The sequence below is a fragment of the Falco peregrinus genome, chromosome 12 (assembly GCF_023634155.1).
Source record: "Falco peregrinus isolate bFalPer1 chromosome 12, bFalPer1.pri, whole genome shotgun sequence".
Lineage (NCBI taxonomy): Eukaryota > Metazoa > Chordata > Aves > Falconiformes > Falconidae > Falco > Falco peregrinus.
Window position 1 is genome coordinate 14,988,976 of NC_073732.1, and position 25,457 is coordinate 15,014,432.

Consider the following 25,457-nt stretch of genomic DNA (forward strand, 5'->3'; position numbering starts at 1 on the left):
TCTTGTTCAAGCATTAAACAAACAAGAGTAACCATACTATTTATTCAAAACTTTAACAATGTATCTTTTGACTGAAAAAAACCCCCAAACAACAGTACTTAAAAGCTATTATGCCTACCTAATGCATCACTTAGAGCTGTATAATGACCCCTTTACAAAATCGACAGGATCCCTCTTCAACATCCAGGTACGTTTTCAACAGGGAAGTGAAACCCCCCCCTAAGATCTCCTATTTGTTGTTTATTCCAAATTCAGCAGCAAAAAAACAGGTAACAATAAGCAGATTTCAGAGGAAGTGCCATTTTATCACCTTTGAAACAATTACCAACAGATACAAATTATGTTAATAATAGTGTCTCAGGGTAACAGATCGTTCCTTTTCTTACAAGTTTTTGTAGTACTTCAGGTTAAATGACATTGCGACTAAAACTGAATTTACATTGACAGCAAGCAAAACAAACCTAATCTTACATTTTTAAGTAATGCTGACATCTCAGCACTGTTCCATCAATCAAAGATCGATCTTTATCATATTATCCAAAGATATAACATTTGCTAACTAAAATAAGTTTTAACTTCTCTCAATATCAGCCTTAAGAACTCACCCCAAATCCACACACTTAAAATCTGGCTCACCTCCTTTTACCTGACTTTCAATGATGATTAACAAAACCATCACCTAGATTGACAGTGAGGTTGATAACTGTCATTCTTACGTCAAGAAAAATGTCAATGTCTTTCTCACAGACTGCATTATTAAATATGTATTCTTTATGTAAGAAGGCATTGTTTATAGATTATTAGCAGCCAAAAAACCCAGGATACTGATACAGATTAGAATACGTTGCTCTACATTTAATTAAAAATTTAAATTATTTCATCCTTTAAATAAAATTCCTTAACCAGGAAATATATTGTCTTTATTTGACTTGTCATCTTACTGCAGCTATGGAACTGGTATTTCTTAACTATGTTATTCCCCTCCAGAGCTAGGAAATAGAATGCAAGCTACATTTTTCAGTATTTCACAATTCCATTAGAATATCTCATATTTAAATGTGGCTCATCACTTGCAAAATAACTGAAATAAAAATCAGACCTCATTTAGTGTTTTCATTTTCATGCTTTAAGGCTAAATTTTACAGAGCTCTGTAAAATATGAAAATGAAAGCAGACAGAAAACACCATTCATAAATCAGAGATTATATGAAAGCATGCATATATAAATAATTGCTATTTCTGACTAGCAAGTAACCAGAAAACATGCAGACACAACAATTTCAACAAGTGACATATTACCTGGGTGGAGCTGGCAGCAACAGAAATGCAGTCAATGAAACCATGTCTCCGAGTGAAAAATGCAACTATCTGCTGCCATCGGGAAGGCTCATTCCGTAACTCATCTGTTGAGCCTTTCTTTGCCCACTGCTTGTGCTTTGGGCCTACAGAACTGTGGCTTGAGCTAGTGTTGCCTCGATTGGCGCGAGAATAGAGGAGTGTGTTATTTCCGAAAATGTAATTCATCTCTGCAGCTCTGCAGGTGGTTGCCAGGCAGTCTTACTTCCCCTACCAGCTGCTGAGTGGTGAATGAGCAGGGGAAAAAAAAAAAAAAAAATGCAGATAGAATTACAGCAGCATCATTTACAAACCAGGAAAACAAAATTCTTGATAGCTGATGCTATTTTTCTTCCAAGCTTTTCCATCCCCTACATCCCTTCTTTACCTGTGATTACAATGATGAGCATGATCTTGAGCAATTTTTTTTAAAAAAAAAAAAAAAAGCAGCCAAATGTTTTTCTTATTTTTCCTTTTTCAGAACCCACAGGATCAAGAGCCTGTTTTCTCTTCCTAGCTGACAACAGACATCTAAAAGAAACTGGGTAGCAGGTACAGTACAATGTTACAAATTCACAGCTATGAGGATGGTGGTGGATGGTAACAGCAGCTACTGGGTGGAGAAAGCATGGATCAAAAATAACCAAGTTTCAATCACTGCCTGTAGTAAGATCCAATAGCATCTTTTCACTTCCTTGCTCGCATAAATTATAAACCTGAACCGAACAAAACAGGGAGCATGCAGCATAACTGCACTTCTTCACTGGTCCTGTCTTTCTGAAAGCGCTCCACAGAGCAAAAACACCTTAACACCATGTTGAGAAAAAAACATTCAAGAACAAACTGTTTGCTGGTTTCTTCTTCTTTTCTACTCCTTAGTGCATAAAATGGCTACAGAGGGAACAAATCATAGTGCCACAAAACAGTCATTTTGTGTTGCTTATCAATGGATGCCTAGTGGGGTTGTTTTGCTGTGGGTTTTTTTAAATCAGCAAGAAGATTAGAGATACTAAAATTAAACACTGGAAGTCAACACTTATTCTTAATCTATGATTAATGTATCATTATCATAACACCCATTTCCAAAATTCTGTGACTACTATAAGCATAATACGAATATATATACACACACATTTGTGACCCAACATTACTTCTCAAAAGTACAAGAACTGGCAAAAAATGAAAAATATTTATTATGCACTAATGAATTTTCAGTAACATTTGTGATTTGCATTGGAAATCAAAGTAAAATATTACTGCTACATGTACGCATTTTCTCTGCTTACTTCACAGTAAAAAAGAATTCATACAGTATTTATCTGAAAGATTATACAGCATTCAAGCTACCTTAAAGAACTCATCATTCAAATTTTGATAGCCAACTATTCTTAAAAATATCCCCCAGCTCACAAAGAGTTTACTTACGAAATCAGTTAAGTGCCAAGGCTTTCAGTACATGCTTGCCTCCAGAAATCCAGGACAAAGTTATTAAATCTGTTTGTGGTATATTTCTATACCAAATGCTCTAACAGTCATAATCGTAACAGGGCAAACATCTTCAAAAAGAAGACGACTCTCCATATAAGGAACTTTTCTGCCTTTGTTCATCACAACACTGCCACAACTTACAGCAACATGATTCTACAAATCCACTGACTCATAACGTGCATTTTAGTGGGGATTACCAAATTCCCCCGTATACTTTCTTTTGGTGGAATATACTCTTCTGCTAAACAAATCCTTACCGACAGCTATCCTATCCCGTGTAACAATTTTTTCCTGACAGCTTACATTACAAGCAGAAATAATAAGTACATTAATTGAAAGCTGTGGTAATAAGATCAATGCACCATTTACTTTAGTCACTAGTACAGCTCAGTAACATATCACATACAAATATTCCAAGTACATCTCTCAGACTTTATTAATATTCAGAAAATACAATGGCTTATTAGTGTAATTCATATGAAACATGGTCTGACTTGTGCAGTGTCCTCAAAGCTATGTTCATAAGACAGATAACTGAGGTAAAGAAATGCCTGGGACATAGCAGATGCAATGAATCCTGTAAACGGACAAGCTTTTTACAGTGTGAATTCTTTTCACAGGAAGATTGCAGCCCTGCCTGAGCCCTTTTTCCAGACTCAAAGAAAACACCTAATCTGCAAAATTTCTATGTATTTATTACTGGAGAAATTTATTTTTCCCCGGCTATGACTGAAGATGTTTGGAACAAACTACAAATTACAGGCTTTGAATTCTGAGTCTTTTTTTATAAAGAGTCAAAGTGAAAATATTTTTTTACGTTTTTCTACATATGGCCTTGAATTTTGATGCTACTGTGCATTTTTAAAAGATTTGAAGAGTACAAGAACATTAGCATAACTTGCAAAAAAGCTTCCTTAAGAATTCTTTTTATATATGTGTATGTGTATATCTGTCTCCACAGGCTCCAAACCAAGAGTCACATGGGAGGATACTGTTTAGAATTCTGAAAAGAAACACCACAATCCACAGACAAACAAGGAACCAAGTACCTATATGTTTTGCTGTTGTATCAGTCTGTCTGAAGATGAGACAGGTTTGCTGTGTTTTGAGGCAGTTTCTTTCAAGGATGATTCCCACCCAGCTAACAATCAACTGTGGCATCACTGACAAAGAGACTTTAGAGATCAGCATTTCAAGAAAGGCTCATATGGACGGACACACACACACACACACAAAAAAAAAAATAATCCTGCAAGTGAAGCTACGATGATTTAATTTCACTGGAGACAGAAATCCAGCAAAGTACTTCAGGAAGAGGTTATGCAATAATGCTGGTGATACAAGACAGCAATCTGTGTCACCTACACTCCATATGGATCTTAATGATATTGAGCAAGATCTGCCGATGCCTAAGAAGATAGAGATGCAGTTATTTGTGGAAGGAGCCTGTACTGTGGTGATGAGACAAATCCTGATTTTTACAAGTTACAAAGCAACCTGAAGATAAAGGCATGGCATAACTCTACAGATGGTACAACATCAGGATAATGCGAAGGAGTCCAGACTAGAACTGCTGCTTATACAGTTGAAAAAACAAAGGATGGGAGTAAAAACCAGCACTTGTTTTGGTCAAAGAACATTTCAAGAGAGGGTCAAACACTTACAAGTAGAAAGCACAGAAAGTGCTATTTGTACAGAAAAAGAAGTATCCAGAGAAAGGAGACAACCTCAGAATCATCAACACAGAGGTGGTAGCTGAAATTGCATCTGTGAATGACTGCCTCTAGAGTCAGAAAGCAGAACAGGGTGGCTCACCAGAAAATCTCAGAAAGTCCTAAAGGGAGCTGAGAGCTTCTGTCATCCCTTTTTTATATTCTGTATATTGAACTGAGTATAAAATTTAAAAAAATTACCATCACAAAAAAACCCACCCAAAACCAGACACCAAAACCAGACACCAGAGCAAAACAAAAACAGCCCCTACTTACTGTAAGGCAAGAATTGAAAATTTGCAGATTAAAAGGGAAAAAAAAAAAAAAAAAGCAACACACACAAAATAGCACAATTAAGATTTGTAAGTGAGTGCACATACCTTTCTACAGCTTAACAGAAGACACATCTGCATTTTTAGCATATGCAGAGTAACATCACTTGTTCTATTGCCAATTAAGAAGATAACAGTAAAGACAGTGGTTACTGCGTTTAATAATTAACATCGAATACTTGGAATAAAGTTCCTCTGACTTTGTACCTGAGCCAATTCTTACTAGCTTGCTGGAACAGTTAGAACATGATATAATGCCATATTTAATCTCAAAGATAAAGTTTTCCTAGACATACCTTTATAAGCAGCATGCACACCTTTAAACTGAAAATGCACAGCAACAAAAATTGTATATGCACAGAGCAGTGCTATCTCAATCACCCTTTTAAACAATAACAACAAAACCTCTGAAGCATTTGGAAAGTATCTTGTTTTGGTCTTGTTACCATCCTGCTGAACAGAACATTGGCTAAAATAAGCACAGACCCTAAAGGAATAAACTGATATACTTGAGAGAGAAAATTCAAGAACCAGCTAAAACAACATCAGGACTTAGTTTTTTCAGTATCAGTAAGGTTTTTACAAAAAAAACCAAACACGCACACACACAAAAGAAATGTGCAGAAACTCAGTTTGAACACTCAAATATAGACTATACAACTTTAACCGTCCAGGTAGGGGAACAGAAAATACCACTGAAAATGTATATACAAATTCACGTTCACTTTTTACACTTTTCAGAATTCTATGTTAAATAAATTTCTACAGGCATACAACAAATGTAAGTCTCATTAACAAGTACATGCAATACTCTAAGCACAGGAGTACAGCAGTCAAACTGGATACTGTGGAAAAAGGAACTGTTAACCCTTTCTGCTAAGTTAGAAAGCCTATCTTAGCTTTTAGTTGAGACAAGATTGAAAGGATAGCCCTTGATCAAGTGTGATTTACACAGTCAATAAAAGTAGGTATTTTACTGCTGAAACTACCTTAAAAGTAAACACCTCAACACAATTTTCTGTAATGATACTTTTTAGTTTAAATATTGAGCATAAAATATAATTGCATTATTATTCATACTACACCTCAGACAACCTACCAATCTGTGCAGATTAAACTGCCTGGTCTTCCATACCCTGTTCATGAATCTCCTGCCCATCTTTTTGGCATGCCAGACTGATAAAAACATCCTGTGTTTAATGCAAGTGTCTTTAGGCTTTCTTCACTCATCAAAATGAGCCCAAACGCACTGAGAGCTCACAAGAAATCACAGGAGAAAGAGTATAAACAGTTATTAAGACGACTTGATGTTGATTACTGTATCTTAGGTTCTTCTAATGTTTGGATTAATCCATGGTCCATCTGTTACAGTTTTTCTTTCTTGTCTCTGTTGACAAGAATTTGTTGAGGAAATCCACACTGAGGATATTCTAGGTATGTTCCTAACTCCAGAAGTACTGTCTTCCTGCTGAAGCTGTCATAAAGCTTTAGAAAGGTCTCCATTTAGAAAAGGTAACAGAGTGCAACTTTCTCAAATTCATAACCAATCTTGCAAATTATATGTCAACCTATCTTTAATTTCTAAATGCAAAGAGCATCTTCACCTTGAGGGTAATCTAACCTACCTGCTCAGACAGGAGCAACTCTCAAGAAATAACAGAAGCAAGAAAACATACTAGGACAAATAAGAGTTACAATTACTTTGACTGTTGGCTAGCCTTGAACACACATAGTTGAAGTCATAAAGGCCAACAGTTCCTCCTGAGAGCAGAAAAACTCTCCCAATGAACACAGAAGTCTATTTTAACAGAAGCTCACCAAGCTTTAAAAGATATCTTTTAAAAGATATCAAGCACTCATGGGAACAGAGGGCACTACAGGGAAGGCACACCCGGAGATAAAAAGAAGGGAACCTACTAAGCTTATCAGCACAAGATTTGGGTTCACAGGGAAAGAACATTGTCCTGCATTAAAGGAAGCACGTGTGTATATTTACATAGCAGTTATTTCCCATACAGATTAACGAGAATGAGTTAAATAAAGGCGTCTGCTTCCAGTTCAAGAAAAAGGGCAGAAGAGACAAGCAATGTATGCTGTAATACCCTTACTGGTGTAGCCAGAAACAAAAAGACTGTCAGCAGCTGAAAGATTGTTCTAAAGTCAGAGGCTGGCTGTAGATATCTGTGTTTAGGGACTATAAGACAACTATTACCTGCTAATCTGTATTTCCAAATATAAACTTGTATTTTTGAGATAACCATTCCCTAGTCATTTTTACAGTTTTAGTGACTCAACCTTACTGACTAACTTTATTGAAATCTCCTGACTCAGCTCTTCCCCAAACCGAGTCGTCAAACAGGTCCATCTTTCATTGTACAGTAGCTGCCCTCTGCCTCTGACCACTGATACCTAGACTGATATCTGATGACACCAAGTTGGAGGAGTGGAGGGGTGGGGGTGGATGTTGATCTGCTGCAGGGCAGGCTGGATCCATGGGCTGAGGCCAACTGTATGAGGTCCAACACAGCTCAGTGCCAGGTCCTGCGCTGGGGTCACACCAGCCCCACACAGCGCTACAGGCTGGGGCAAAGCGGCTGGGAAGTGCCTGGTGGGAAAGGGCCCGGGGTGCTGGGTGACAGCTGGCTGGGCATGAGCCAGCAGTGTGCCCAGGTGGCCAAGAAGGCCAACAGCATCCTGGCTTGTATCCGAAACAGTGTGGCCAGCGGGACCAGGGCAGTGACTGTCCCCCTGCACTGGGCACTGGTGAGGCCGCACCTCGAATCCTGGGTTCAGTTCTGGGCCCCTCGCTGCAGGAGGGACGTAGAGGGGCTGGAGCGTGTCCAGAGACGGGCAGCGGGGATGGGGAAGGGGCTGGATCATAACTCTTTATGAGGAGCAGCTGACGGAACTGGGGTTGTTTAGTGGGGAAGAGGAGGAGACTCAGAGGGGACCATATTGCCCTCTGCAACTCTCTGACAGGAGGCTGTAGGCAGGTGGGGGTTGGTCTCTTCTCCCAGATAACAAATGACAGGGCAAGATGAAACAGCTTCAAGTTATGCCAGGGGAGGTTTAGATTGGACATAAGGCAAAACTTCTTCACTGAAAGGGTGGTCAAGCATCGCAGCAGGCTGCCCAGGGCAGTGGTGGAATCACCATCCCTGGAGGCCTTTAAAAATCATGCATATGCAGTGCTTGGGGACATGGTGTAGTGATGGACTTGTCAGCCCTCGGTTGGTTAACAGTCAGAGTCTATGATCTCAAAGGTCTTTTCCAACCTAAATGATTCTATGATTTTTTAAAACTATCTTTCGTATAGAGAAGTAGGGATTTTTACTGCATTATCTGAAGCTCAAGTATTCTAGCAAAACATAACAGCACTCAGCTGGAATGACAGGTCTTTGTGTGAGATCAAACAGGCAGCCAGCAATGAAAAAGGGCAATCAATCACTGCTGCCTGATCTGCTCAGTATTGTCTTTTCCCAGCATCACTTGTACAAAGACGGTAATTTCTATTAACCCATGGTAACGGTACAGTAGCCAAACTGTGTTGCATGAAATATGTGCAAGAGACTATAATGATGTAACCAGAAGTTAAAAGATTAACGTACTTCCCTGCCCACCCCACCCCCATTACTCATTATTCCTGGATGGCTCTGCTACTTCACTGATGATTGCACAAAGCTATTCTAAAGATACTCAGCCAGTAGAACACCTTTAGTTTCTTATGGCTGTGCTATTCAGTTAGTAATTAAAATTTTACTTATAGCATGCATAACCAATTTTAGATACCTTACTAGACCAATAAAGTATAATGTTCCAGCAAAAACATTTATGTTCAGCTGTCAATGTCTGCTATGTGTGTAAGAAAGAAACCAAGTTGCAAGCATTTTTCCTCACACCCTTTGAAGACTGGTATTATGGTGAAAGTCTCCAGAGAAAACAGCAAAAGAGATTTGGTTAAAGAAAAAAGAACTGAAGAGACTTTTCTGAATCAGTAATTATAGCTTCCTGCTGCTGCAGGCAGTCACATCACAGCACCATTTTTAAACTTATCAAATACTTGAACAACTGTCTAAGAACAGCGATGTGCAAATTTTGAATGGGAATTGTGGATACAGTGGAACTGTGGTGAATACTGTAATACTAAGAATTTCTTACAGAGCTGGATAAAGAGTAACAATTATCACACTAGTCATGGTGTATCTTTCTGGCACAAGATCTATTTAGTAGTTTACAAATTAGTGTATGTTTTCTTGGAACTTCTGTATTACCAGTGAAATAAAAGCCCCAAATACCCACATACACTACACAAACATAATACAGAAATATATACAACTGTAGTCAGGATCTACACCTAAATACTGAATTGCCATGTTACATCATAAATATGGAGCTATAAATAAGATGTTTGTCATTTAAAATAATCTGTGTATGAAAGGGAAGTATTGTGATTTAGGATAGATTATTTTTTGTCTTACAATATCATGACCCATTATTTTAAAGTCTTTTAATAATCTATTACTCAAAGCTTTTTTCCTTGGTAAAAAACTCCAACTTCCACTCCAACGTTTAAAAACTTGTTTGGTATCATATCTATAACAGGTTTCACTTGGTTGGAGCTATTTAATAAAAACAAATGTTAAATCAAAAAATGTCAATCTGAAGGTATGATAGGGAAAGTAAATTCAGTTTTGTAATTGAAATAAATCCTTCTGTAGCATCACCATCTAGTGGACAACCTTGGTAGCAACGTATTTCTTCAATTGCATCAAAGGCAATTCAACTTGATCTCACCTTATTTCATAACTCGAGGAACCTTGCATTGTAATCACAAGTTTCTATGGGAAACCTGGAAGCCTCACACTGAAGAAATTCTGGTACTATCTGCTTACCTCCTTGAAAATATTCTTTCAAATGTTTGGGACAGAATATTTGTCAAGGGTTTGAAGTCTGACCATTTTCACTATCTCGTCATGATTCTCTACCATGAAACATTGGGGGGGGGAAGCTGTTTTACAGAATTTTAGAGTTCCACTTCACACAATATTAAATAGAGAACAGCGGACACGAAACGTCCTGGGTCAAGTTTGCATCCTTGACACTCAAGACATACAAAGTATATGTTTCTTCTTAAACTGAAGGACTTCACCCTAACAAAAAAAAAACCTGTCATCCCTGTCTCACATTTAAACTTATCAGTACAGCTAGTATCAGTTATTTCATGCTAATTGCAAACACGCAATAGCTTAACTCAACCTGAATCTGAGGTAGCCCACCTCTCTGTCAAAAAGGTAAAAGCACCTTGAGTTACTACAGTACTTAATGTGGAATATTTGCTAAGTAGGAGTCACATGCTCATCCTCTAAAAATTTAGGATACACATTTGTTTTTTCAGTCATGGAAAGCTGCTCTTTGAACACCATTCGTCTGTTCAAGCAAATTGCAAAAGCTGCTTCAAGTCCTAGAAAATTTGAAAGCTTTTCTTGAGGAAAAAAAAATGTAAACTAGTTAAAATTAGGCATCTCACTTCTTCACTATCTTCTACTCATGTTCTATATTATTGCTCTAGACTGCAGAGGGCTTGCTATAGAAGATATTCCTCAAAATCTGATTCTACTCCCCTCACATGATGATAAAACCACTGCCTACATTTGTTCTTCAAACTAATAACTCTGTCTTTGCAATTTTAAGTGTATTTAATATTTATATTTTTTTAAATCTTATATTAATATTTTATTAGTGTAATAAACACAACAACATCTATTACATTTAGTTTCCTTAAGCAAATGTACTACTGAACAGCTAATCAAGATATTGTATATTAGCCAAGCCCTGGTCTTGCTACACAGTGCGTCACAAATAAATTACACAAAGTGCTCTTAACTCAGAGCTGTTGTTGCCAAATTGATCTTCAGCATGAGCTATGCCAAAACAATGAACGTCTTGCAGATCATCAGGCCAAAAGAAGAGAGGACCTGCTATGCTAACAATACATTTAGCAACCTTTCTTTTCCTGACATACTCAAGACCAAATTTTAACAGCATTTATTCCAGTAACTTTAGCAAACTACCTCCTGACTGAAAAGAAATTTTGTGATCTCAGAGGCATTTTACACTAAAAGGTCCCATAAAGACACTCAGGACCTATGAAACTATGGATGCACCCCTCACTCCAAATACCTCAAGGCCTCAGACTGTGATTGTAAATAATTTATGCAAAGAAGTTAATTTCTTCAGGAGAGAAGCAAGCCAGCACCCAACTTCACATCAGAACTCACAAGTTCCACAAAATGCTGGTAAACAACTGACCACCTGTCAGATGAACAAAGCTCAGAAGTTTCAAATGTTCTACCATACAATGGTTTGAAATTAATAGTCACCTGAAAATAACCAAATATATGGTAATGAGTTGCACGATGATACTCCTTACACACATTCTTTCCCATCAAGTGGCCATTTCCCAGCACTTACAAGTTGAGAAAGACAATAGTAAACCTCCTCAGAGACCTAAGATATACAGTATTTTGAAAAGGCCTCACCATATTTTGTAATTATACCTACACGCTGCTTATCTCTATTTCCACAACAGTTTAAATGAAACATGGTTTCTTTCTTCCAGAACAGTGCAGCAGAATTGTATATTCAACACATCAAGAAAACTAAAATATTTTCAGCTTAGATCATACCTGAGCAGAAGAAGGCAGTGTATAATCATTCATATCTATTCCTGTAAAACTCAGAAGAGTTTTACATCAGTATCTTTACAGAAAGTTACAGTAGTTAGACAAAACTCAATTAAAACAGGCAATTAAGGTTCCCATAAAACCCTCCAAACACAAGCCTCAGTTCTTTGTGGAGACTGCCTGGTAGGATCTCTGTAAGGTAGAGATCACTCACGCTCCTGTAGAAAGTAAGAAATTAAGTCATCTTCCATGGAACGTTAATGTTGCCAATACCAAATGCTCACTTCTATATTCCTGTAGTCGGCTATTTGCAAAAATAATCTGAAACAAAGTCAAACACAGGAACTATTCTGAGTAGTTGGGTTTCCCTTAGATCCAGGCAGCCAGGAGGAAACCAAGGTAATGACAGCCCTTCGAACAGTCTCAAGTACAATGAAGTAACGCCTAGTCGGTTCCAAGAAACAAATCTTCAGTCTCATGCAGCCATTCCAGAATTTTATTTTTTATTTCTATGAGTTTCTGGATTCTGAAACACATTCTACTTGATCACTTGTTACAGATAGTTTTACACTTTGCCTCTTGGCCTTTTTTCTGAAATGCAAGACTAACTGCGCTATGAATTAGGAAAAGCTTGTGAACAAACAAGAGTTGACCTTACATCCCCAGAGGCAGAGGATTTTTTTTTTATTTCTAATGGTGACACACAAAATGTATTGTATTATTTTCTGAATATCAAGAAGTTCATACAATTAGACATGTGAAGATTTGTTACTGTGTGTCTACCTTCATAAGCAACAGAAGACTGAGGTTCCAGTCATTCTCAAAATGAAAGGTTTGTCATATTACTACTCTTAGAAGGCTCTCCAGAGTTTAATATAGCCTGCTTCGAAAAGGTTATTCATTAAGGCTCAAAAGAATTCAGCTTGTCCAGCTCCTGAAGACTATGGAAACAGGAGCTAGAGTTCATTATGGAGTTTAGGTAGAAATAAATAACTGTGCTCAACGCCAACATACACATTTTAAAAAAAAAATCTTTAAAATCTGGAACACAAACACATTCACTACAGTTGCTTACTCTATAGAATCCTTACAAATCAATTATAAGGAGCTGATATGTTCAACATTTTTCTTCATTAAAAAACCCTGAGAATATAACTAGTTTCAAAACAACTTTTTTCTTAAAATATAGTGTGACTTGTTACAATACACTGCCAATCACAAAGTAAGATCATTCTAAAGCCCAAATACTCACCAGTATAAAATAACTTCTCCACTTTTTCCTCAAAATAAGTAATAAAGATTCCGAGGTGTTACAGAAAATAGCATTTAGTCTGGCACACTAAAATCTTATGCTATTCAGAAAATTATTAAGCTATATCTCCCTACTAACCCAGTAAATAAAACCTGCCTGCTACAAACCCCTCCACAACCTCACACTCAGTTTTTCCTCTAAAGTTTTAAATCTGTCTTGAAGTTACTGGACCTGTCTTGAGAATAATGGTGCTTTATCCGGAGAAACTCCAGAGACACACATTACATTTGGCTTATTATGTTTCCACATAGGTCCCCAATTAAAATACTCACTAGAAACACACTCAGAATCGATTCTAAAGGATCCTGATAGAAAACCCAAAACATAACTGAAGCAGTAACTATAGTGCCCCTCAAAACTACACCTGGGACCTTAAATTACCTACATTTGTTATCTAGGAACTTTACCACCACACATATTTAGTCAGACCATGTGGAACTAAGTCAATGCCTTAACGTCTACAAAATGAATTTTAGAAATGAGCAGTTAGATGAAATAACAGAAGTGGGTTTATCTCATGCATTTTTTTCCCCCACAAAATTATATCCCTGAGGAGTACATCAGCACAGTTCATTCTTACTATAACTTTAAAAATGCTTACCTTTACTGGTGAAATATGAGAATGGGAAACAAATCCATGGACATTCTCAATCTGTGACAGATTCTTCTCCGATACATGAACCAGCTCTGGACCCGTGACCTCACTGGTAATGTGTGGAGAGCTGTGCTCCTGTGGAGGTGTATCTTCATCCTGGTAGCGGTATTTCTGAAAGAAACCATTATAGAGAAAGATCAGTCCACCAAAAAAATATGAAAAGTTTATCCAGAAAACCTAGGTCAAACAGAAATAGTTATTGTTCTGACCCTGCTGACTTCAAGGCAATAAAATCTAGATATAAAAGTTTTAATTAGTATTTCCAGTTTAAGACTGATCCTGTCCAAAAGTGTTCCAGCCTTTTCAGTCTCACCTAGAACTACTACAAATTTAACTAATTTTCTTTTGCTTATTTGCATACAGTAACATATCCCCAAACCCTCTTCCAAAGAACTTTTCCCTTTACTAGTTTTTTTTTTTTTTTTCTTACCAACATTTTTAACACTACATTATTCACTACTAGCAGAAACTCTCAGTACCAACTGGATTTATTACCTTGTTCTGCCTTTGAAAACTATAGTCTTCAAAATCTTTTTTCCCCATCTGCCAAAGACATGTGTTTTTCTCAGCTACAATTTCAGCTTTTATACTGGGGTATCAATATAGCAATTCACCACCAACTTCATTATGAAACAACAAAATGTGGTTTTGCTACTAGACAGATGAAGCTTCCCCAACAAGTCTTCAAAAAAAACACAAGACACTATGCAGTCTCGGTCTTATTAATTTGCATTCAATTTAAAAAAACAGAACCTATTACTTCGCCACCAGGGATACATTCTAGTCACTGTGCAGTATCCACCCTACTAAAAGCTATTAATGATGTCAGGAGCATATATAGTATTCATATGTTATGTGGACTGCAGAGTTAACTGCTTATCCCACACCTCCCAGCTGCAGAGCTAACCGGGGCTCACATGACAAACACTTCAATATAAGCCTCAGCCCCAGTTTCACCTTGGCAGTCCCAGCCAGTTCTGAGGCACTCCAGGTAGCCCATGCATTTTTATTGACAGTTAAAACTACAGCTGAAGTCCATAACTTTTTTCCAGCAGGGTTTACTGTGTCAGTAAGAAACATCCCCACATGTTATAACCACATTTGCTTTCACACACTACTGCTATACTCTGGAGTACAAATAGAGTTGTTACTATTTTACAAGGAAAGCATGTCACATCATTAAAAGCACAGAAAAACCTTCTAAACAGGGAATCATTTTAAACTTGGAAAAAGACACTCCTATTATTTAAATATTTAGGATAGAAAAACCTACGGAAGCGTCTTCTAACAAAATTCTAAGACCTACGTACTACAGTTTAAGTCAGAGATAGCCATCTTCTGAAGTCATTTATACCTTGCAATCCAGTAGGTCACTGGAAGTAACCCATTTGTCTATAAGGCAGCACCTGATAAACAGCACATAATAACTAACCCTTTTAACAGTTACAAAAAGTGTGATTTCAGACTACCACAAAGATCCATGATCTTCACAGAAAAGTCCTGCAATATTACGAAGTTATAAAGTCTGCAGGATAAACTACAAAAAGTACTGGAAATGATCCATCAGTTACCAGTTCCTGTAATGGTCAACCCATTCGTTTCCTGCCCACCCAACTCTGTGCCTGTCTTACAGACAGACTTAATTTTTTGCTTATCCTCCAGAACAGTCTCTAGGCACGTCAAATAAGACAGGTAAACCCCTAACAACAGGAATATCTAACGCTTCCCTGTCTCCCAAACCTGGGGGAAGGTACCACAATCCCCTTCCATTCTTTGGTTCTGGCACGCAAATGAAGAGAAAATTGCCCCCTTTCTTCTCCTTTGCAGGGTTAGATGTGTACTGGATTACTGACCCCGATTCAGGCAGGAGCTCAATCAACATCAGAGTGCAAAAGGAGGCAGAAAATCAGAACAGGATCTTTCTCTTTTGGAAGCAAGCTATACATCCATCTATTCTGTCTTCTGTAGACTTATTGTTTGGCAATACTGCACTTTTGCCAATAAAAAAAAGTGTTCAATGGGGCAGCTGACTCATGTTGAAAGAGGAAGGATTTGTTTGCTCTTCTCTTCCCTGTTCTGCATCATTCTGCCAACACTAGAGTTCTCTGGGAGACAAGCTAAGTTCCCTTACTTAGAAGGAACAACTTGCAGCTTCACATTTCCATGGCCCGTTGTACCCAGTCACAGCCTGCCCTACAGTACACCATCCCCACCCCTGCCTCCAAACCCCAAAACAGCAGCAACAAGCACACATACAGGCAGACACTAAAGGTGCAGTATTTTTTAGCCAGCAACCGATGAGATTCAGAGATCTTTGCAGTTATAACTCTGATTTTTGTACTTTAAAATAAAATAAATAAAAAAAAAAATTATTCACCCTACTCTATTCAGCCCTTCATTGTTGAGACCATATGAGATCAACTTTGACTATTTGAGAGAAAATGCTTTTGAAGTATCATAAAGTAGAAGCAATGCAAGTGTATTGTCTCTACCAATGATTAACAGAGAAGCACAAGGCAGAAGAAATAATTCCAAAGAGGAAAGCAAAGAGCATTAAGACTTCCATTATTACAACAGCCAACCTCCAAACACTTCCATACCTCCTCCTCAACTGGATGGCAAGGGAGAGCTGGTGAATGCCCATAGTTGTGAAAAATGGCAATGGTTTCTCAAAAGCCCTTATTTTTCAAAACTTAAACAGAGAAGTTTCATGAGATGACCAAGCCAACTTAATAGCTCATTACTAGCAGAAGATAAAAGTTCTTTTTCCTTCCTTCCCCTGCAGCAGTGAAATGCTAGATGGCTCAGCCTCAGACTCCTGCCATTCATCTATCTTTTGAAACTGACTTGTTTTTAACTTATCAGAACAAAACTCTGAATGGAGTTGACATTAACTCTCTAGAGAAGCCATCAGAAACAGTAAAGAATTATCATTTAAACAACAGTGTTGACCAAAAATACAAGCGAATATTATCAGAGCATAAATAAGTTCACATTACAAATCGGAGAAAACAAATACTAAAGCTTCAAGAAGCACAGAAAATGTCTTGCAACATCAGACAAGGTAGGAATTCTGCTAGCTTAAAGGAGCCTGCTCCGCTGGTGAAGGTATTTGGCTAGACTTGTGATCCAAAATGTCCCTGCCCAGTCTCAAGCTTTAATTTGACTATGAAATACACAAAAATGGGACCTGAAAGAGGATGAAGTTCCCAGATAATCTCAGACAAGAAAGACCCTGTAGAAAGCTAGAAGTGGATTCCAGTTTTATTAAAAAAAAAAAAAGTCATGGATCAACCAAAATTAACTTCATTTACAGAACAGTCAATACCTTTAGGCAAAGCATAGAATTACTTTGATTTTTTCCTGAAACCAGACACACTTACTAGAAACAGGTATTTGGACATGCCTAAGCATAAACAGGCTCTAGATTTCACTAAGAAACGTATGTTTATATTCTACAATGTATCAGTACTCGTAGTAACATAGTGCATCTGAAGTTCTAGTAGATCAGTATGTCATTATGTAGATTAAAAATGAAAGAATTGTTGTGGTAAAGGATCCTCTCCCATACAAGGCACTGACAAGGGCTATAAGCTTTTCAATCAAAATCTTGAATGTGAACTGCTAATTGGATTTTGATGCAATATTCAAGATTGACTTTATTATCTGCAAAATATTTCCAAACTTAAAACTACCAAACCCACCCCCCAGAATTAATGTTTAAAATACACTAACTGAAATACTTACAGAATAATGTTTCAAAGAGCTAACAGAAGACAAGGACACAAAGTGCTTGAAAATGTATCTACAATACTTCCTATTTGGCAAGGTACTACGCTATCTTTGCCCTTTGCAGAAATTACTTTTGAGCAAAGTACTTCAAGTAAAGCAAAATACTGTATCTTGTAACAGCTAATTCTCCATATAAGTGGAAACATTTTGTATTACTTTACTATGGAGCATCACCTCTGAAATAATATGCACCTTGACTGAGGTTGTGCATTCGAGGGATCCGGCACGGTCAAACAGCCACTATTCCAAACTGCCTGTTCCTCTCCTCTCCCAGGAGCTGCCATCCCTTGAACAAGAACTCAGTCAACTGTTTCATGTCAAGTTAATTCTGCTGCTACATATGAAGTGCAATCCCATGCAACTCAACCTCCATCGGAGTCCAAAGATACCATTTACAATACAGCCTAGCTCACTCAAAGGGCAGCTACTGGCCAAAGGAGCAGGACCCATTCACTCTCTCTTGGCCAAGCTGTACAACTATATGTCCCTTTCCCTTGCTGCTAGTACACATCTGACTTCAGATGGCAAGCAAGCTCAGCAAGCTAATCCAGCAGAACGTTTGCTCCCTCTTCCAGCAAGATTAAGTTTTCTTTAATTCCCTAAAGCAGCTCACAAGATGAGACATGCAGCAGCGCTGGCATACCAGGGAACAAAGCAGGTGTGAGTTGCACCAACATCCTTCCTAGTCACTAGCAGAAAACCATTTCTCTGCTTACAAGCAGGAGAATCCAATCTTGCTCCCAAATCCAGGCTCTAAGGAGACCCTAGTTTAGAAGGGCCAGCCAAGCAATGGGCAAGACAGATCAAAGGGAAGCAAAAAAGGCAGGTGTGGCAAAGCCACTCTGAACCTGCAGACCAACTGCCTCGGCCACATCTCTCAGAAGTTTCCCAGCACTCAATTAACTATTAGACAAACAATTTAACTATTTTTTAAGAAGGTTTATGGACTGCTGTATAATTTATAATCATAAAGTCCAAAGCAACCAAGTGCTAGACATTCAACATATACTTCTGACAGAGATATTGCCTCACAGAATTCAGTTGCAGGTATATAGGTGTGCCAAAATGACAATATTTCTCTTCTGATGCAACATAGTTAACAAGATTTCTTCAGGCTAGATTACACCTGCAAAGAATTTTGAACTGCCACTAAACACTTCAGACTAAATTATTTACTGGTGTAAAATACTGAAAAATCCATTTACTTAAATAAACCAGTGCTAGTTTACATGACACAAGAAGACGGTCCAAATTCACCACAGTGAATTTATTCGTGTCAGTTGTTTAGTCCCACAGCCCCCCTTACTTCAATTCCCAGGCGTAACAGAGTTGAACAAAAATAAGGATGAACAAAGTATCTGCAGCAACGTACAGGACAAACAAGGATTTTCTGGACATTTTATAGCACTTTTTCACAATATAGATCACCTGTTCACAGAAAAAGCAGAGAAAATCTTTAGAAAGTTCATTCTAAAAAAAGGTTCACTTTAGTCTGCCTAATCTCTTACCTAAATTTTTAAAAGATGATATTTCAGAGTCATACATAATCTACCTCCTAGAGACAATTAAGTTGTGGTTTTATATTTTTTTAAAAGATTCTTATGAGAAACCTTACTGAAACAGAAGTGAACAGGAATTATTTAAAGAATACTTAAATATTCCCATGCCCTAAAACGGTGACCCATACCCACAGCACTATGCAACTCTGTTATTCCAGAGATTCAAGCCATATAGAATGTCATGTTCACGGACAAAAAAATCAATTATGCAAGAATGCCCTTAACTACCAGAGAATTTAATAACAAAACACAAGAAAGCGGTAACTACAGTTCTCTTCCAAATGGCATGTGTATCAAAATCCAATTCATATTAGACATACACATTAACCCACTGTCTTAAGTGAAAACAAATGTGAAAGCACAGTGATGTATCTTCTCTACACAAAAGGAAAATAGAACTCTGTGCTAGAACAGCTTTAATATAGAAAAAGTGAAAGAGTGCTTAAAAAAACAAAACATTGAAAAGGTTCAGAAGTTTACCTTCTTATACTCACTTCCTTTCTCCTCCAGATTTTAACCCTCCCTACCCACACAGCAATACACTCCCAGGTTAGTGCACACTTCAAACAACAAAAACTACAAACGAAACACAGAAAAGCATGCAGCCTGACTGATACAGTCTGTCCTGGATAAGTTTTAATTTTTACTGTACAAGGCCAACCCATGCTTTGAAAGACATTAAGAATAAGTGAGGATTTTAGTAAGTCTAATCTTTCTAATTCAATAAATGTATAGAAGCTTACTGGGCCCGACCCTCTCTGATGCTGTATGAACAGCAGCATGATAAAACAAAGTGGCTTTAGACCATTTGCATCTGACCCTCAAAGTTTAAATACTTGTCCTTGTTCAGTCACTGCTCCAGTTTAAGAGTTAAACTAAATCTGAAAGGACCCTTCAAAAGACCACTCCAGCAACTGAAGATGTTGAGAAACACTATTTGACATTCAACACCTCCACTCCTGCATAAAAGGACTAGGATGCAGTATGTCAAAAGCAGATGGACAGAATAATCTAAATAACCACAGCCTTCCTTCCAAAAAAAAACAAACAACCTTCACATCTCTGACTTCCAGGTACCACTCAGCAGAAAACAAGCTCTAACGACTCTTAACAACACAAGCAACAATACAACCAAATTTTGTATAATCTTGCTAAAATGAATGTAATTCAAAATGAACAGTAAGTATATTAAGATGCTAACACATTACGTACAAGTCTTCCCTATAGTCCAGTTAAAGTGCTAAACCAAAAGCTAAAGTTTAGGAAAAATCATTGTGCTCTCTTCATACAGAAAGAGAGAAAGACACAAGACAAAAGGTATGCTCCCCTATTACAGAACTGAAGTTAACTTGCAAATTTTTTGTCTGTAAAACCCAGGAAGACTATGAAAGCCAAATAAAGCCTCTTTGCAGGTGAACAGCAGTACACACTGAAAAGCTGAAAGCCTGTGGCGGACCCAAGAAACTTCAGTAATTTAAGAAAAGATATGTGGTTCTGTATTTTCAAAACTTCTGCACTTATCATGGGATAGGACATTCAGTAGTATTTTCAGTTTAGGCCTCAAGATACAATAAGCTAGATGATTTGAAATATTAGAACAGGTTTTATGATCTTGGGATTTTTAAGCACAAGTTCAGTACTTTGAGAATGAAGCAGTTACTCAAAACCACCAAGTTTGCTTTTAATAGCTAGAGCTAAGACAAAAACGTAAGGCATTTCAATTTCACCCCCCTTGACCAGTTTCAGTTTGACATTGTATCTTGAATAAAACTGTTTATAACATATTTATTTAGGTCACAGTGTTCCATTATATGTCAAAATGCACATCTAGTGTTAAATGGAAGTACTTATGTAATACTTTAGGTTATGGATATCCAGAAACAATACAAACAATGTAAGATACACATAAACATTTAACAAAAACACCAAAAATACTCAATAGTGAAGAAGTTCAACTCTTCCAGTATGCCAAGGAAAAGAGACCAAAGAAGGAACAGTCAGACTGTGAATGTTCTTTTCATATGTGGTCAGAAAACAGTAAAGGAAACAGTAACGAAAACATTGTATTTCACAGAATTACTTGTGTGAGAGGGATCATTTCTTTATGTAAAGGACTGAACAGGTAATCCTGTACTACTGTTTCACACTGTCATTTAAATACTGACTTTTTCAGTATTCAAAGGCTATCTTCTCAGAGTATTTTATTTTTAATGTGATACAACCCTGCAATCTTTCTTGAAAGACTGACACCTGCCTAGTGCAAAATCTCTCTGCACTACCAGAGGGTCACAACTATTTAACCATAAATCCTTCTGTTTGTTTGGGATGCTGATAGTATAGAGTGAGTACTCTGTATTAACAGCAATACACATTTTCATTTCAAGATAACTAAAGCCTGTGCATAGATAGTCTAAGGTACTTTAAAATACAACACTACCAAATTAATTGCGCTTACTAAACTGTCAGTCTGCAAGACACACTTCCTACTCGCATACAGCCAAAACGACATGAATAAAACCAGTAATAAAGAATTCTGCCAACTGTGCGCTGTACGAGGTGCGGAACCACCCTCCTCCTGCACCTCCAGCTGCCCCCCAGCCCCCCCAGGCAGGCTTCCCCCGGGGCCAGGCTGGCTGAACTAGGGCAAGGTAAGGAGTCCTTAATGCATTCAGACAGACAAAAAGAGCCGCTGACGTGCCAGTCCAGTAGAAAATGCCGCCATCGCTCAGATCCGACACAAAATGCCTAAAGTGGATTCTGGATATTTGCTAGATATTTTTAGTTTGGTCTTAAAGTGAACAGCATCTCTGTTCTCCTGGCAAAATTAAAATCAAAATAGTCATTTTCCTTCTACGGCTTTCTTCCCAAGCTCATTATTTAAACATGAGAATGTCATAAAAAAGGGATGTGCAGTTTCACAAAAAGGAGGAAAGAAATCTGAATTTTATAGCAAATAGTTTCCAAATTGCATCAATAAATATATCCATATTTTCAATTGAAAAATGCTTTGGACACAGGAAAGGTAAGTAGATTCAAAGCAAGGCAAATTCTTCTCTCCTGGAAATAAAGCATTCAACTAAGTTTCATAACAAATCACTCACACTATCAAAAGATCCATGAAAATTTAGACTCCTCCCTCCCAACCTGGTTGACATTTATTCAACGTCAGCATTTTGTGAGATACATTTATCTAAAAATGCATCGCACATATGTACATATGTGTATATGCACAACTGTTCCCAGTTTATAAAATATAATTTTTTTTTGTCAAAAATAAACATTGATACTTGGAAACACCAAATATGCAAAATAAGTTTTGGAGAGAAAGATTTCTGAATCTCTGTCTCAAAAGTAACTCCACATACATATCCCTTTAATTTTAAAGGGGCCTCCCAGTACTTGGTGTGCTATTCATATCCTTCAGATTTCATGTTAATTTTACTGAAAAAGGCATTTTTGACACTACACAACATATTCTGTTTACTATTGTCAGGATTACCAAATTATACATGTTTTATTACTCTGAAACCTAAACAGTTGATGTAGTCCTAAAATGACTAAATGCCCGAGGGTACTGTTAAACCCAAACCTGCCACTAACAATTGCTTCCATCAATATGATGTCAGGAGGCATTTCCAGCCCTGCATCTCAGTGCAAGTCTCCTGTGTATTTAATTCTCTACAGCTGAAGAAAATGAAAGTCAAGTGCAATAAACTGATTACATGATGATTAATGCTGATTAATGAAGAATGACGACATTTTACATGCGGTGTTCAGTAAATTCCAAATGTTGTTCAAAGGGATCTTTAAGCAGCAGGCATGATAATTCATTACTTCTGTCACAATCACCAAGAGCTCCGATAACAGAGTAAGGCATGGAACAAAATACACACTATTTAATCAGAAATTCAAGGTACAGTTGCATTAGACATAATGGCAATCATTCATTAAATGCAGCTTACATTTCTAGGAAAGTCCTTCTATAGACCCACCTTACATCCAAACATTAAAGATATTGTGTTGTTGGTACATGCTACTTTACAGTGGCATAGCATCGGAGAAAAACAATCCAAGTTTTTTATGCTAGGAGACATTTTTTCAGACCCTGTGCACTTCAATCGATCCGTGACTGAGATTCCAGAAAAATGCCTCTGTAAGCGCTGCTTGCTGCCTGTCTTTGACATTTAATCTAGGTCCATAGTGTTCAAAAATAAGCCTTTATATAAATAGGTTGAATCCTTCAGGAAAAATTTGCTTCACGTTAGAAACCAGATCTTAAAAAAAGAGCAAAGAAAAAATCCTGTGTCCATTTTTAAAATTTTCGAGTCAGCTTTACATTTAATTACGTTAGCATCAGCTTGAAGTGACAACTGTCTCACAGCCCAAAGTAATACCCAGATCCTCTCAGCCAGAGCCCAGGGTTAGATCCACCAAGGCAGCTCCACCTGCTGCAGTGCAAGGGCTGCTATCTCCTCCATGAAAACAGAAGCAACTCCAGCAGAGCCACTCTGCTCAGTGTGCTGGCTGCTTAGGGGAGGGGCGAGATGTTGCAGCAAGGGACTCGTTACACGGCCCGATGGAGATAAACCCAACGCTTCCTGCAAGGTGCTTTCGCACTGCACCAATGAGCATGTGAAAACTCGTTTTAAAATCAGCTGTGCGTAATTATAAAACCAGGGAAGTTGTAAGCTTAACAGCAGGGAATTTGCTGATCTGCAGTTTGCACTAGCTTTTCCAAGGAAGTGTCAGCAGACCACAAAATGAATGGCTATGGGATATTTAATCCTCGTTTTCAAATCTTAAACGTTCAAGGTTATTTGACACACTTTAAAAAAAAAGAAAAAGAAAAAGAAAAACACCACAAGTTTTCTAACTGCTGAGTAAAATTCATAAAGGTCTACCAAAACCAATACTGGAACAGCTACAGAAATACATAAGTAATCTCCACCTTCGACATACAATGAAATCAGAAGCTGCTTCCCACCCCCAGTTATCTCTAGGAAATCATGAATAATCCAGGCTACGCATCAATTTGGTTGAGGAACTCTCAGCAGAGCATTTCAAGCAACTGTACATGTGACCACTTAAAACAAATTGAAGACAAAAAAGCTTTTTTCCTCAGAACTGAAGGAAACTGAACTCACCGTCTCCTTAAGATTTGTGTTCTTTATTGTGTGCTAACAAGTCTAAGGCACAGAACTACTTTTAAAATGGTTTGTTTGGGTTTTGGTTTGTGTTTCAATCAAGCCTCGTAAAGATTCAAACTTTATTTCCTTTTTTAAAAGTACAATGGTCCCTGCAGGATTTCAATGTATTTCTATATGTCAACAAATTGCATTACAAAATTTGATCGAAAACACGCTCTCTGTGATTTCTCTGCTCTTGTACCATAAACTAACAAACCTTTGCAAAAAGCTTCAATGAAATAATGTTAGACATCACTTCTGGTTTTAATTGTACTTAACAGTATTGTAAAAAAGCATTTAATACTTCCAAGAGAAGACTTTTTAGGTACACCCTCTTTATGAATGTGACTGTTCACCTAAGTTTACACCCATAGCAGCCTTCTGTCCTCTCCCTTTTACTTCATCTGGTTCACCTGATAAGCTCCCCTTGAGGCATAAAGTTTAATGTAGTGTAAAACTGGCATCCACACGTACAGCTCAAACTAGTAACTTCATGAACTACACCGAGACAGTAAATTTATGTAAATGTGCAGATTGATGAAACCAAAACTAAAGCAAGATGTCTGGAGAAAAGTGTGTAACAACCCACAGTAAATCTCAAAATACACTTCATTTGCATGAGGACCTCTTTCTTGGTAAAACAGGCAGAATAAGGACTGCAGATGACCGGATTTCCACACTAATAAGTATAGCTTTATTTCCACCACATGCCATGACCTACATTTTTTCACCAAATAGCCTTAGATGTCACTGCCCACAGTAGGTCAACTTCTGCATGCAATTGCAGCAATCACTAACACCCTGCTTAATCATCATGGAAAAAGTAACAAAGGCTATAAAGACCCAACAACAAAAAAAGAATACACCTTCTTTAAGTCATGTTAAGTTTTTCTGTCAAAAACATTCAAATCCAATGGTAGCCCTAAGTAGAACTGAATGAATGATGGATGAACCTAGAACCCCTTTATTTTCCTTCAGCTGGCTGGGGATCACAGTACATAGCCTCTCGTCCAAAGAAATCAGGCAAAGCACAACTGAACACATACTGAAACACCACACATGAAAAAAGAAAAAAATGTGTAAGGGGACAGAACACAGTCAAGAGTGCTGTGTCTTACCAAACACAAAAATGTTCCTATCCCACAAAACAACCTTTTCTATGCAGCACAAATCAACAGATCTTACTTCCACACCTCTAATCGCACTGTAATAATATAATTTCTCACTAAAATTATACACAAGTCAAATGCATGGCAATTTCATGACAACAAATAAACTCAGAGCTAAAAGCAATTCTTGAATGCTGCAGAAATAGCTTTTTGTGATGCAGAAAATATAAGAACTAATGTGCCATGGGCATAGAAGAATCAATAAGAGAAAGATATAGACTACACATCTACAAA

At 37.6% G+C, this 25,457-nt stretch overlaps 1 protein-coding gene across 18 annotated transcripts in view; it reads right to left on the bottom strand.

The window, feature by feature from the left end:
• Positions 1-25,457, bottom strand: part of DLG1 (discs large MAGUK scaffold protein 1) — a 163,372-nt gene that overhangs the window by 92,902 nt on the left and 45,013 nt on the right. For 10 of the 18 annotated variants that reach the window (XM_055817414.1, XM_055817412.1, XM_055817410.1 and 7 more), the window contains exon 4: positions 13,464-13,628. In XM_055817414.1, the coding sequence (XP_055673389.1) occupies positions 13,464-13,628 (165 nt within the window). Of the gene's footprint in view, positions 1-1,299; positions 1,540-13,463; positions 13,629-22,860; positions 23,068-25,457 lie in introns of those variants that run through there. The other 8 variants (XM_027787166.2, XM_027787164.2, XM_027787160.2 and 5 more) reach the window with 2 other exon arrangements.